This window comes from Haliaeetus albicilla, chromosome 11 (assembly GCF_947461875.1).
Source record: "Haliaeetus albicilla chromosome 11, bHalAlb1.1, whole genome shotgun sequence".
In the NCBI taxonomy this organism is placed as follows: domain Eukaryota; kingdom Metazoa; phylum Chordata; class Aves; order Accipitriformes; family Accipitridae; genus Haliaeetus; species Haliaeetus albicilla.
The window spans coordinates 43,047,249-43,060,924 of record NC_091493.1 but is presented as its reverse complement, the minus strand read 5'-3'; the positions used below and the strand labels follow the sequence as shown (position 1 = coordinate 43,060,924).

The window sequence follows — 13,676 nt, the reverse complement described above, 5'->3', positions numbered from 1 at the left end:
AGATGGCGACGGGAGGGGAGGGTCGGGGAGGCCGCCACACTCAAGATGGCGGCGACAGGGGAGCCCGCCACACCCAAGATGGCGGCGGGACAGGAGGGGGAGGAAGGCCGGCGAGGCTGCCACACCCAAGATGGCGGCGACGGCCGGAAGTTCCTCCTCACCCGCTTCCGGTTCCGCCGTGTGGACCCTGAACGGACTGCGCGCGGACGGCTCCCGCGGTACCGGGGGGGTCTATAGGGGACCGGGAGGGCACATGGGGGGGTTGGGGGGGGTACAGGGGGTCTGGGGGGGCCTACCGGGGACCGGGGGGGACCTACAGGGGGTCGTGAGGGCGTGCAAGGGGGCCTGGGGGGTGTATAGAGGGTCTGGGGAGCCTAGAGGGGGGCTTGTGGGCTTCTCTAGGGGGTGCCGGGGGGGTGTAAGCGGAGGCTTGGGTAATCTGGGGGGGTCTGGGGGGTCTGGGAGGTCCTGGGAGGCATATAGGGGGTCCTGGGGGGTCTATAGAGTGTCCTGGGGGGGTATAGGGAGCTCCAGGGGGGCAGCTGGGGGGGCTCTGGGAGGCGAGGGGGCCTATGGGGGGTCTGGGGGCATTTCTAGGGGGTCTGTAGGGGCCCGGGGGGGCTGTAGGGCTCCCTGGGGGGCTTATGGGGGGTCTACGGGGACGTAAGAAGCCCTGGGGTGGGAAAAGCTCTAAGGGGGCATGGCAGGCCTCTATAGGGGGGCTGTATAGGGGCGGGGGGAGAGGCAGGAGGGCTGACCCGAGCCCCCAGCCTCCCCCCTGCCGTCCCACCATGCTGCCGCTGCTGCTGCTGGTGCCCGTGCTGGTGCCGGTGCTGCCGGGCACCGTGGAGGTGACACGGCCCCGTGGCGTCTCCCTCTCCAGTGAGTGATGGGTTGGGGGGGGTGACCCCGGCATCCAGGCCCCCCAAACTGCCCCCTATATACGTCCGTGTGTGTGTCCCCCACCCCCCCCCAGACCACCACTTCTACGAGGCCTCGAAGCCCTTCACCTGTCTGGACGGTTCCGCCACCATCGCCTTCGCCTGGGTCAACGATGACTATTGCGACTGTCGTGACGGCTCCGATGAGCCCGGTCAGCCCTCTCCCCGCACCCCCGAACACTGGGGACACCCCCCCGGGGGACCCAGGTGTCCTGACGGCCCCCCCCGCTCTCCCCCAGGGACGGCGGCGTGTCCCAACGGCCGCTTCCACTGCACCAACGCCGGGTACCGGCCCCAGAACATCCCCTCAGCCCACGTCAACGATGGTGTCTGCGGTGGGTCGGGGTCCCTGGGGGGGCTTTGGGGGGGTGGGGGGGACACGGGGGTCCCTGGAGAGGGGGTCAGGGCATCCCTGGGGTGTTGCTGAGTGGGGTCTCAGGCTCCTGGAAGGGGAATTGGGGGCCCCCCCCGAAGCTCTCTGTGGCTCAGAGAGGGGGCAGGAAGGTGCCTGAGGGGCCTCGGAGAGAGGTGGTGGGGTCCCAGGGGAGTTTTTGGGGGTCCCGGGGGGGCTCTTGGGTGTCTCTGAGAGGTGTTGGGGTCCCAGAGGGGGTTTCTAGGGGTCCCAGAGGGTGGGGGGTCCCAAGGGGGGAGCTCTTGGGTGTGTCTGAGAGGTGTTGGGGTCCCGGGGGTTGTTCTGGGGGTCCCAGAGGGTGGAGAGGGGAGGTCCTGTGGGGGGGCTCTTGGGTGCGGGGCTTTCTTTCGGGGGGGCCCTCTTGGGTGCAGGGGGGTCCTTTGGGGGGGGGTTTCTGGGGGTCCCCAGGGTGCTGAACACCCTCCCCCACTCCCCCAGACTGCTGTGATGCCACCGACGAGTACGACAGTGGAGCCGCCTGCGAGAACACCTGCAAGTGAGACTGGGAGCAACCGGGAAGAACTGGGGGGTGGCAGCAGGGGGGAGGAAGGTCTCAGCCGCATGGGGGGGGGGGGGGGGCGTCTGCATGATGGGGTGCCCCCCCCCACCCCATGCCCACCCTCCCCGTGCCGGTGCCCGCAGGGAGCTGGGCCGGCGGGAGCGGGAAGCCCTGCAGCGCCGGGTGGAGGTGGCACGCGAGGGATTCCGCATCAAACAGCAGCTGGTGCAGGAGGCGGCCGCCGGGCGCCTGGAAAAGCAGGTACCTGGCAGGGGGACACACAGGGGACACATGGGGGGACCCCCGGCGTACGTGGGGGGGCCCACGTGGTGTGTAGGGGTCACACAGGGGTCTTGGGGGGGAGTATGGGGGGTGTAGGGGAGCTGGTAGATGTGTGCGGGTCACCTGAGGGATGGAGGGGGTGCTGGGGGGCATGTGGGGGGCATAGGAGTTATTGGGGGGCATGTGGGGGACATAGATGTTCTTGGGGGGGCAGGTGGGGGTCCCATGGGCGTGGGGGGGGCCCCTCGGGGTGTGTGGGGTATGTGGGGGAGCTGAGGAGACAGTTGGGGGGGGCCCACATGGTGTGTGGGAGTCGCACAGAGGTCCTGGGAGGGTGTGGGGGACATGGGGGGCACGTGGGGGTCCCATGGGGGATGTAGGGTGTCTCAGGGGGTGTATGGGGCACATAGGGGTTCTGGGGGGCACGTGGGGGTCCCACGGGGGTGTAGAGAGTCCTGAGGGATGTGGGGGGGCACGTGGGTGTCTCAGAGGGGACATGCAACATGTAGGAGTCGCACAGAGGACACAGGGGGTCCTGGGGAACGTATAGGGGGTATGTGGGGGGTTTTGGGGGGCACGTGGGGGGTCCTGGGCTGGGAAGCGGTGGGTTTGGGGATGCAGGAGGGGTTTTGGGGGTCCCGGGGTGCTGACCCCTCTGGTAGGGGCGGCTGGGGGGGCTGCAGGAGACCCGGCGGGGGCTGGAGCAGCGCGTGGGGACCCTGCGGGCGGCCAAGGAGGCGGCTGAGGGGCCCGAGCGGGCAGCCAAGGAGGAGCATCAGCGGCGCTGGGAGGGTACGGACCCCCTGGGGGCCGGGGGGGGGCCTGGGACCCATGGGTGGGGGTGAGGAGGGTCTCCGGGACACCTGGGACCCATGGGTGGGGGTGAGGGGGGTCTCCGGGACACCTGGGTCCCATGGGTGGGGGTGAGGGGGTCCCCCAGATGCCTGAGTCCCTGTGGGTGGCGGTCTCCTGGGCGCCTGGATCCCCATGGGTGGGGGTGAGGGGGGTCTCTGGGATGCCTGGGTCCCATGGGTGGGCGTGGGGGTACCCCGCACACCTGGGTGTGTCGTCCCCCCCCCCAAAAATAGCATCTCTCCCAGCAGAGCAGCACGCGGCGGCGGCAGCAGCGCAGGAGGCAGCGCGGGCAGACGAGGCCTTCGCTGAGCTGGACACCGACGGGGATGGGTGGTGAGCTGCGGGGGGGGGGGCACGGGGGAGGGTCTCCAGGCGGGGGGGGTGCAGCACCCAGGACCCCCTCTCACCCTGTGACCCCTCCCCAGGGTGACGGCAGCGGAGCTGCGCGCCCGCCCTGAGCTGGACACCGACAGGGACGGCGCCGTCTCGGAGGAGGAGGCCCAGGTGGGACCCCCCCCGACCCCCCCCCCAGGGCCTGGGGGGACCCAGGCGTCCAGGAAGGTGACACACCCCCCCACACACACACTCCCCGTGTCCCCCCCACCCCAGGCGCTGCTGGGGGACCTGGCGCCGGTGGATGCCTCCGCCTTCCGTGATGGTCTCTGGGCCACCATCAAGCACCACTACCGGCCCCAGGTGGGTCTGGGGGGGTCCCCAGGCTTTTGGGGGGGCTCCAGGGTTTTGGGGGTGGGGTGGCAAGCCTTGCTGCCTCCCACGTTTGGGTAGGTGCTACGTGTTGGTGTGGGGAAACTGAGGCACGGGGGTGAGGGACAGAGCCTGATCCACCCACCACCACCATCTGCAGAGCCAAGCCGAGCCCCCCCCGCCCCCCCCGGAGCCCCCCCTGGAGGAGACTCCCCCCGAGGAGGAGGAGGAGGAGGAAGAAGAGGCTGAAGAAGAAGAGGAAGAAGATGACGGTGAAGGCCCCGAGGAAGAGCTGAAGGTGGGGGGGGCCACAGGGTGCAGCTGGGGCCCCACCCACCCTGCTATGGGGGGGTTGGGGCCCCCACTCCTGACCCCACTGTCCCCCCAGGTGCCCCCCCCGCAGCATCCTGAGGAGAAGGGTCCTGAGGAGCCCCCCCCGGCACCCCCCTTTGATGCTGCCACTCAGGCCCTGATTGATGGTATGGGGGGGGGGCCTGCGGGGTTTGGGGGTCCCTGGGAGGTTTGAGGATCTCAGGGGGTCAGGGTGTATCTTGGGGGGGCGGTCCTGTGGGGGAAAGGGGGTTTCTTGGGGGGAGTGATAGGGTTTTGGGGGGGTATGAATGCTGGGAGGAAGGGGGGGGTGTCTCTGTGTTGCTGGGGGGGGGGCTGACCCCTCTCTGCCCCCCCTGGTGGGGGTCCGGGGCTGATCCCTGTTTGGGGGCCACCTCCCTGTCTGGGGGGCCCCCCCACAACCCCTCCGTGCCCCTCCAGCTGCCCAGCAGGCCCGTGAGGAGCTGGAAGAGGCCGAACGAGCCCTCAAGGAGGCTGAGGAGTCCATCAGGTAGGGCGGGGGCCTGATACCCCCCTGAGCCCCCCCCTTTGGGGGGGACAATACCCCAAAAACCACCTCTGTCCCCTCCCATTGGGGTGGGGGGGACACCCGAAAAACCTTCCTGGGGAGGGAATACTGCAAAAAAACCCTCAGCGTGAGGGGTTAGTACCCTGAATACCTGTGTGTCTCCCTTTGTGCCACGTGCCTCAGTTTCCCCAAGGTCTGAGGGGGGTGGGAGTGGGGTCTGGGGTGTGGGGGGGGGTCTGGGGGTGTCTCTGTCGTGTCCCCCCCGCCATGACCCCCCCATCCTGGCAGGGCCCTGGAACAGGAGCTGGCCTTCGACTTCGGCCCCCAGGGCGAGTTCTCCTACCTGTACAACCAGTGCTACGAGCTGGGCACCAGCGAGTAAGGGGGGGCTGGGGGACATGGGTGGGTGCTGGGGGGATGGGAGGGGGGGGTCAGGGAGAGGGGACGGGGGAGATCTTGGGGAGCCAGGTAGGGGGGACATCAGGGGGATGGGGGGGTCATGAGGGGGGTTACAGGGGACAGGAGAGAGGGACTTCGGGGGTTATAGGGGACAGGGGGGGTCACGGAGGTCTGGGTATGGGGGACAGCTGGGGGGGGCAAGCTGGCGAGGGGTTGGGGGGGACACAGAAGGGACATCGGGGGGGTTGGGGAGGGGAGTTGGGGGGGGGTTATGGGGGACCAGGTCTGGGGACACGGAGGGGGTCTCTGGGGCTGTGGGGGCGCTGGGGGGCACTGGGGACCGGCTGTGGGGACACTGGGGCTGGGTACAGGGGACACGGGGAAAGCCAGGTATGGGCAATGTGGGGGGCAGTTCTGGGGGACACGGGGGAGTTGGGGTCCCCCCCATGTCCCCTCCATGTCCCACCCCATCACCGTGCCCCCCCTGTCCCCAGGTACATCTACCGCCTCTGCCCCTTCAAACGTGTCTCCCAGAAACCCAAACACGGCGGCGCTGAGACCAACCTGGGGTAAGGGGACCCTCAGGGACCCCCAGGGACCCTGGCGGTGGCCCCTGTCCCCCTCTTCACGTGTCCCCCCGTGTCTGTCTCCCCCCCCCCCCCCCAGGACATGGGGCGCCTGGGCCGGCCCCGAGCATGATCGCTTCAGCGCCATGAAGTATGAGCACGGGACGGGCTGCTGGCAGGGCCCCAACCGGGCCACCACGGTGAGGCTGTCCCCATGTCCCCCGGGGTGTCCCCCTGGGTGTCCCCATCCCCCTGTGGGGGTGCCCCATGTCCCCCTGAGGTGTCGCCAACCTCCCGGCGTGTCCTTGTCCCTGGGTGCCCCAGGTTCCCCCAGCCCCCGAGGGGGTGTCCTCATCCCCTGGGGGTGTCTCTGTCCCTTTGGGGTGCCCCAGGTCCCCTGAGGTGGGGTCCTTGTCCCCTTGGGGTCCCCTGGGGTGTCCCCAGCCTCCGGGGCTGTTCCAGTCCCTGGGTTCCCCCATCCCTGGGGGTCTCCCCGTGCCCCCAAGGTGGGGGGGTGTCCCTGGCCCCCCACTGAGCCCCAGCACAGGTGAAGCTGTCCTGCGGGACGGAGACGGCGGTGACGGCCACCACGGAGCCCAGCCGCTGCGAGTACCTGATGGAGCTGGTGACGCCCGCGGCGTGTCGCACGCCCCCCTCGCACGAGGACCACGACGAGCTCTGACCCCGGGTACCACCGTCCACACGCACACCTCCCCTCCCCCGCCTCGCACGAGGGGACACCCGCCTCGCACGGGGAACCCCCCAGCTCGCACGAGGACTCCCCTCACATGGCCGCAGTGTCCTGGCTGTGTGCCTGTTTCCCCGGTGGGGGGGGGAACCGTTCCCTCAGGGGGACAATCCCTGCTGATCTTGTCCCCGGCGGGGTGGGGGGGGGGCTGAGAGCATGGTCCCTGCCTCAGTTTCCCTCACCCACAGCCCAGTGGGAGCTGCCAGGACCTCAAGGGACCACAACCCCCCTGCCAGGACCTTTATGGGGGGGCACACAGGATAACACTGTGACTGAGCCGGGGGTGGGGGGGCCACAGGCGATAATAACTGGTTCCTCCCCGTAGTGGGAAGGCAGGGGGGTGGGGGGGGTGGGGGGGGCGGCCGCTTCCATCACTCTCCAAACCGAGAAATAAAAATAAAAATAGAATTTAAAAGCGATATCCATACCCCCACCCACCCCCCACCCCCCGCACCAGGTCATAGCTCATCCCGCGCTGCGCTGTCGAGCGGGGACTGGAGCACGTCGGAATTCTGGGCCTCCCGCCGCAGCTCCTGCTGCTCCTTCATCTTCTGGGACTTGGCGCGGTCCCAGTCGGTGAGGGTGGCCTCGTCGTCCCACACCACTGAGGTCTCGGTGTCGCTGACATAACCCTCCTCCCCTGTGTAGTGGGTGGGAAACACCAGCAGCGGCTCCGCCGAAAACGCCACCAAATCCCGCTTGGTAAAATGTTTGGTGTAGTCGACGCTGGCGGGGAGGAGAGAGGAAAGGTCAGGGGTGGGGGGGAAAAAAAAAAACAGGAAAAAGGTTTTTCCCGGCAGAATGCAAAGGGATTTTTTTTGAAAGAGAAACAGTCCTGAGGAACAGGGAGGGGAGGTCCCGGGATGCCGGCGGGATTTGGGACGATGAGAAAATGGTGCTGAGGGAAGCGATGGCAAAGGGACAAGAAACTGGATCCTGAGAGACAAGAAAAGTGGTTCCCAAGGGATGAGGAACTGGATCCGAGGGGGGAAATGGATCCAAAGGGATGTGAAACCATCTCCCACAGGACACAAAACTTGTCTTTGAGGGGACTGAAGGGACAAGAAAATCGCTCCGAGGGAAACTGCTTCCAAGGGACAAGGAACTGTGACCAAGGGAAAATGGATCCCGAGGAACAAGAAACTGTCTCCAAGGGGAAACAGAGCCAAGGGGACAAGAAAAGTGTTTCCTAAGGGACAAGGAACCGGCTCCGAGAGGGAAATGGATCCAAAGGGATGTGAAACCATATCCCACAGGACACGAAGCTGTCTCCAAGGGGAAACGGAGCTGAAGGGACAAGAAAAACGCTCCGAGGGAAACAGATCTGAGGAAAACGGCTCCCAAGGGACAAGAAACCAGTTCCAAAGAGACAAGGAACTGTCACCGCAGGGAGACAGCCCCAAGAGGACATGGAAAATGGCTCCCGAGGGACAAGAAATGGCCTCCGAGGGGGAATGGATCCCGAGGGACAAGAAAAGTATCTCCAAAGGAAGCCTCTCCAAAGGGACAAGGACTTGGCTCCCAGGGAAATGGATCCAAAGGAACAAGAAACTGTCTCCGAGAGGAAATGGATCCTGAGGGACACGAAAAGTGGTTCCCAGGGGATGAGGAACTGGCTCCGAGGGGGAAATGGATCCGAAGGGACATGAAACCATCTCCCACAGGACACAAAACTGTCTCTGAGGGGAAACAGAGCTGAAGCGACAAGGAAAATGCTCTGAGGGAAACAGATCTGAGGAAGACAGCTCCCAAAGGACCGTCACCGCAGGGAAACAGCCCCGAGAGGACATGGAAAATGGCTCCCAAGGGGGAATGGATCCTGAGGGACACAAAAAGTGGTTCCCAAGGGACGAGGAACTGGGTCTGAGGGGGAAATGGATCCAAAGGGACATGAAACAGTCTCCAAGGGGAAACAGCTGAAGGGACAAGAAAAGCATCTCCCGAGGGACAAGAGCCCTCTCCGAGGGGGAAATGGATCCCTGGGGACAAGACCAACATCCCCAAAGGGACAAGAAATGCGCTCTGCAGGGAAACCCCTCCATCCCTGGCGGCACACGGACGCTCTCCCCTGGACCTGGGCACCCAATTCCGTCCCACCCCCCCTGCTCCCCGCCGGACTCACAGCGGGTGTTTGTCGAACATGACGGGCAGGAACTCGTCGACGGGCAACATCTTGCCCAGTGGCTCGGCCGCCAGCAGCTTGCGAGCGCCCTGCAGCGAAAGGACGTAACCCAAAGTCCAGTAGGAATAATCCGCTTCCACCAGGTTCCTCACCCGTGGCACCGATTTCTCCGGACGTTCCACCTGCATCCGCTTCCTTCCGATGTAACTGCGGGAGAGACGGTGCCTTCGTTAATGGCAACGAGTCGGTTCTGGGTCCGGGGTAATTAGCGACGAGGCTCACATGAGGTCCCAGGTCAGCCCGGCCGCCTCCAGGTCATGCATCAGGTTCATCAGGCGTCGCTTGAAGAAGATCTCGAAGCGCAGGTCGTCCTCGAACACCACTGACTTCTCCAGCCCCCTCGCCACAATCTGGGATTTAACGGAACAGGGAAATCCTCCCAGTTCTCCCACGAGGCCAGAGGGACAGGAGTGGCTCTGGGGCCAAGGCAGTGCCTGGCGTCAGCACCAGCCACCTCCGACACCTTCTCCCGACATGTGACAGCGGGCCAGGCCTGTTGTCCCCTTGGGATCAGGGACTTGTCCCCATCCTTCCCTTTAGGATTAGGCCCGGTCCTTCACTTTGGGATTAGGGACTCATCCCCTTCCTTGAAACTGGGATTAGGGACTCATCCCCATCATTACCATTAGGACTAAGGACCTGTCTTCTCCACTGCCATCAGGATTAGGGACTCGGCCCCTTCCTTCCCGATGGAATTAGGGACTTGTCCCCATCCTTCCCCACAGGATTCAGGACTTGTCCCCTCCCTTCCCATCAGGATTACGGATTTGTCCCCTTTCTTACTGTTGGGATCAGGGACTCGTGCCCTTCTTTGATATTGCAATTTGGGACTCGTCCCCTTCCTTCCCAGTGGGATTAGGGATTTCTCCCTTTCCTTGTTGTTGGGATTAAGGACTCATCCCCTTCGTTACCATCAGGAATAGGAATTTCTCCCTTTCCTTGCTATCAGGGACTCATTCCCATTGGGATTATGGATTTATCCACTTCGTTACCATCGCGATTAGGGATTTGTCCCTCTCCTTACCATCAGGGTCAGGGACTCGTCCCCCTTTGCTCCTGCCAGGACTAAGGCCTCATCTGCCGCCTTCCCATCAGGATTAGGATCTCAACCCCTTCCTTCCCGTTGGGATCAGGCCCCCCCACCCCGGACCGCATCCATTCCAGCCCCCCCCGGCAGCCCCTCACCTCCTGCCAGACGCGGTAGTGGCTGAGGAAGCAGCCCAGCTCCCCCTTGGTGAGCGGCCGCCCGTGGTAGGGGTCCTTGTACCCCGGCAGCATCCGAATGCCCAGCGCTTCCACCTCGGAGCTGTTCATGGCTCTGCAAACCAACCAGTTCGATCCCGAAGGAAAATCCCAACCGCCCCGCCCCAGCCAGGAAAGTGGCTCCAGGGTCGACCTGGCACCGCTTCCCCACCTTCGCGGACCCTCCGGCGTTTTTGGACTCACTTGCCGTCCACCGCCTCCACCAGCTTGCAGGCGATCTCCTGCTCGTAGAGCGTCCGCAGCATCCGCTCCCGGCGGTCTGCCCGCCGCTGCAGGTTAATCATGAAAACCTGAAAAGGAAGGAAAATATCGCAAATTCAGAGAAGAGAAAAAAAAAAACCACCCCAAAATCCAGACAATGGGGGGAACGACACAGGACCCAAAGCCAGAAGAGAGGGGGGAAACCACCCAAAATCCAGAAAGGTGGGGGGAATCCCCCAAAATCCTGAAGGGAGGGGAACGATGACCCCCAAAAAACAGAAGAGAAGCAGGGGGGATCCCCCAAATCCCGCCCGGCAGCGCAGGCAGCCTCAGCTGGGGGGGCGGCGCTCACCTCATCGAAGCCCATCTTGTCGGGGACCTTGGGGGGGACCCAGACGTGCGGGGACGGCTCCGCCGGCGGGTGCTTCACTGCGGGGGGGAAAGGAGGGAGAAACCCGGCTTGCCCAGCTCCTGCCGGAGCCTCCCAGGAGCCAGGGTGCGCCACGGCTGGAGCCAAGTTGGGATAAACCGCTGGATCCGGGCACGGAGGCACTGGGAGTGAGGCCTGGCCCTTGCTGCTCACCCATGATCTCCAGCTGGACGTGCAGGAAGCTCTCCGCCTCGTCCCGCAAGGTGCTGTGCGACCGCAGCGGCACCGGCAGGAACCCGTACACCTCCCGGTTACAGACGAACATCTGGACTTCTGAAATTAAGCCGGGACGGAGACAAAGTTAAGCCAAAGCCAACACCAGCCTAAAGCCAGCCCAAAGCCAAAGCCAGCACCAGCCCAAAGCCAATGCCAGCTCAAAGCCAATGTCAATGCCAGCCCAAAGCCAAGGCCAATGCCAACTCAAAGCCAATGCCAGCCCAAAGCCAAAGCCAACCCAAAGCCAACCCAAAGCCAAAGCCAAAGCCAACACCCACCCAAAGCCAGCGTCAGCCCAAAGCCAACACCAACCCAAAGCCAATGCCAGCCCAAAGCCAAGACCAATGCCAGCGCAAAGCCAAAGCCAATGCCAGCCCAAAGCCAAGGCCAACGCCAACCCAAAGCCAAGGCCAACGCCAGCCCCCCCGGCTCCTTACCCGCCTGCCGGCAGGAGAAAGCAAAGACAATGATGTCGTCGAAGGCCCAGGTGTAGTCGGGGTGGGGTGGGTAGAAGGCGAGCGCCCGCGAGGCTTCCTTCCGCAGGTCCACCAGGAAGGTGGAGTGCACCATGGGCACCGCGAAGCAGCCCCGGCGCTCCCGCTTTCGGATCGGCAGGTAGGCTGGCGTCCGCCTGTAGTAACCCTGGTGGAGGCAGGAATCGCCTGGGCGCTCGGCTCAGCCCCGGGGAGCGGCAGGATGGAAGGATGCGGCACCCCACGGACGTGCCACCCAGGGGATGTGGAGCACCCAGTGCCAAGAGAACGTGGCACCCAAGGGACACAGTGCCCAGGGAACCTGGAACCCAAAGGACCTGGAGAACCCAGCACCCAGAGGAGCCGACACCCAGAGGACCTGGAGAACCTGGCACCCAGAGGACCCAGCACCCAGAGGACCTGGAGAACCCAGCACCCAGGGGACTCAGTACCGAGAGGACCTGGCACCCAGGGGACTCAGCACCCAGAGGACCCAGCACCCAGAGGACCTGGAGAACCCAGCACCCGGAGGACCCAGCCCTCACCTGTGCCGTCATCCCGCACCAGAAGTTGGAGTAGGCAGCGCGCGAGTCCAACATGGGAGCCACCACCGTCTTGTTCTCCGCCATCAGCAGCCCCAGGGTGTCGGGGTTGATCAGGACGTTGTCGGCATCCAGGAACTGCCCGATGACACAGAGATGCCCAACCGGTGGCGTCAGCCCCCGAAACCGTCGCCGTGGAGCTGTGGCCCCCTCCACCCCGCCCTGAGTGCCGGGACCCCCTTACCAGCAGGTAGTCGGCCCAGTTGGCGCGGGCGGACTCCAGCGCCGCTTGACGCAGTTTCATCACGTGCTCGTAGCGAGAGGGGGACCAGTGCTTGGGGCCCTCCTCGTCGGGGTACCACCTGGGGGGGGGGGGTCTGCGCTGCCCTCCTGCCCTGAGAGACCCCCCCCAGCCCCTGCACCCACCTGCCCGCTCCACGGGGACCCCCTGAGACCCGGCACCCACAGGGGACACCCCCCCTGAACTTGGGCAGTCACAGCCCACAGGGCTCCCCTCAAACCTAGGCACCCACAGGGACACCCCCCCCCAAACTTGGGCACCCACAACCCAGGGGGACACCCCCCCCGAAACTTGGGCACCCCCAACCCAGGGGGACACCCTGTCTCAAACCTGGGCACCCACAGGGACACCCCCCGCCCCAAACCTGGGCGCTTACAATGCCTAGGGACCCCCCCAAAAACTGGATACTCACAGCCCACAGAGACACCCCCCCCAAACCTGGGCACCCATTAGCAGCCCCCCCCAAAAAACTTGGGCACCTACAACTCACAGGAACCTCCTCCAAACTCAGGCACCCACCACAGGGACCCCCCCTGAACTTGGGCACTTACAGCCCATAGGGACCCCCCAAAACCTGGACACCCACAGCCCATGGGGACCCCCCCTAACTTGGGGACCCACAGGGACCACCCCTGAACTTGGGCACCCACAGAGCTCCCCCCCAAACCCAGGCATCCACAGGGACCCCCCCAAACTTGGGCACCTACAACCCACGGGGGCCACCCCTAAAGCTAGACACCCACAACCTATGGGGACCCCCCCCAAACCCAGGCACCCACGGGGACCCCGCCATGAAACTTGGGCACCCACAGCCCACAGGGACTTCCCCCCAAAACTTGGGCACCCACAGGGACCCCCACAGAACCCAGGCACCCACAGGGACCCCCCCAAAACTTGGGCACCCACAGCCCACAGGGACACCCCCCCCAAAACTTAGGCACCCACAGCCCACGGGTGACCCCCCCCAAACCCGGGCACCCACAGGGACACCCCCCCAACCCCAGACTCCCGCAGCCCACGGGGCTCCCCCGTGGCCACCTTCCCCCGTCCCTCCCGGTGCCCCCCCGGCTCCCATCGCCCCCCCCTCACCTCGGCTCCTCCATGGGCCGCCACTCCACGCGGTGGTAGAGCCCCCGCACCCCCCCCAGCCACTCCCGCAGCACGGCCGTCGTGTTGTCCACGCTGTGATCCACCGCCACCCTGCGCGGACAACGGCACACGCACCCCCCCCCGCCGCCACCATCAGTCCCCCGGCTCCCCCCCCCCAGAACACCCGACCTCCCCCCCACGCGTGTCTCGCCCACCAGAGCGCCGTCCGCTCCTTGGGGTGCCGCAGCCGCTCCAGCGCTCCCAGCGCGGCGGGCAGGGCGTGGGCCGCGTTCCTCGCCAGCACCGCGATCGTCACCCGGGGGGGTCTCAGGCCCGATTCGGGATTCCACCGCTCCTCGGGGAAATACGCGTGGACGTGGAGCGGGCCCGATCCCGGCCCCGCCGCCAGCACCAGCAGCGGCAGCAGCAGCCGCGGAGGGACCGGCCGCGCCGCCGCCATCCTGGGCAGACCCCGCCCCGCCCCGCCAGGCCCCGCCCCCTCCGCCGACACGACACGCCCCCTCCCCGGCGGCAAGGAGGACCCGCCTCCTTTTGGCGCGCCACGCCCCCTCTCGGCGCGCCACCCCGCGGCGAAGCCGCCCCCTCCCGCCCCATCTCCCCTCCTCTGCCCCATTTCACCCCCTTCTGCCCCACATCTCTGCCCCATCTCCCTCTACTCCCCCACATCCGTCCCTCTCCCCCACCTCCCTCTC

The 13,676-nt window shown here is 65.8% G+C and overlaps 2 protein-coding genes across 4 annotated transcripts; one reads left to right on the top strand and one right to left on the bottom strand.

Moving 5' to 3' along the window:
• The first annotated feature begins 30 nt into the window (after positions 1–30).
• PRKCSH (PRKCSH beta subunit of glucosidase II) lies at positions 31–6,514 on the top strand. Of its 3 annotated transcripts, none has more exons than XM_069797528.1 (17): positions 31–218; positions 749–882; positions 977–1,093; positions 1,181–1,276; positions 1,792–1,849; positions 1,996–2,113; positions 2,797–2,926; positions 3,235–3,322; positions 3,415–3,493; positions 3,599–3,685; positions 3,855–3,992; positions 4,083–4,173; positions 4,466–4,535; positions 4,842–4,931; positions 5,447–5,521; positions 5,619–5,718; positions 6,066–6,514. In XM_069797528.1, the coding sequence occupies exons 1-17, from the start codon at positions 46–48 to the stop codon at positions 6,198–6,200; spliced, it is 1,779 nt and encodes a 592-aa protein (XP_069653629.1). In that variant the 5' UTR covers positions 31–45; the 3' UTR covers positions 6,201–6,514. The 3 variants fall into 3 exon arrangements, with proteins under 3 accessions (XP_069653629.1, XP_069653630.1, XP_069653631.1); XM_069797529.1 differs by having other exon boundaries at positions 3,238–3,322; positions 6,066–6,513; XM_069797530.1 differs by having other exon boundaries at positions 161–218; positions 771–882; positions 6,066–6,511.
• COLGALT1 (collagen beta(1-O)galactosyltransferase 1) lies at positions 6,395–13,478 on the bottom strand. Its single transcript, XM_069797527.1, has 12 exons — positions 13,179–13,478; positions 12,964–13,074; positions 11,818–11,935; positions 11,577–11,711; positions 10,996–11,200; positions 10,496–10,615; positions 10,265–10,341; positions 9,895–10,001; positions 9,634–9,766; positions 8,671–8,798; positions 8,389–8,595; positions 6,395–6,992 (listed from the first exon to the last, which is right to left on the bottom strand). The coding sequence occupies exons 1-12, from the start codon at positions 13,421–13,423 to the stop codon at positions 6,725–6,727; spliced, it is 1,854 nt and encodes a 617-aa protein (XP_069653628.1). The 5' UTR covers positions 13,424–13,478; the 3' UTR covers positions 6,395–6,724.
• Between the last annotated feature and the right edge of the window lie 198 nt (positions 13,479–13,676).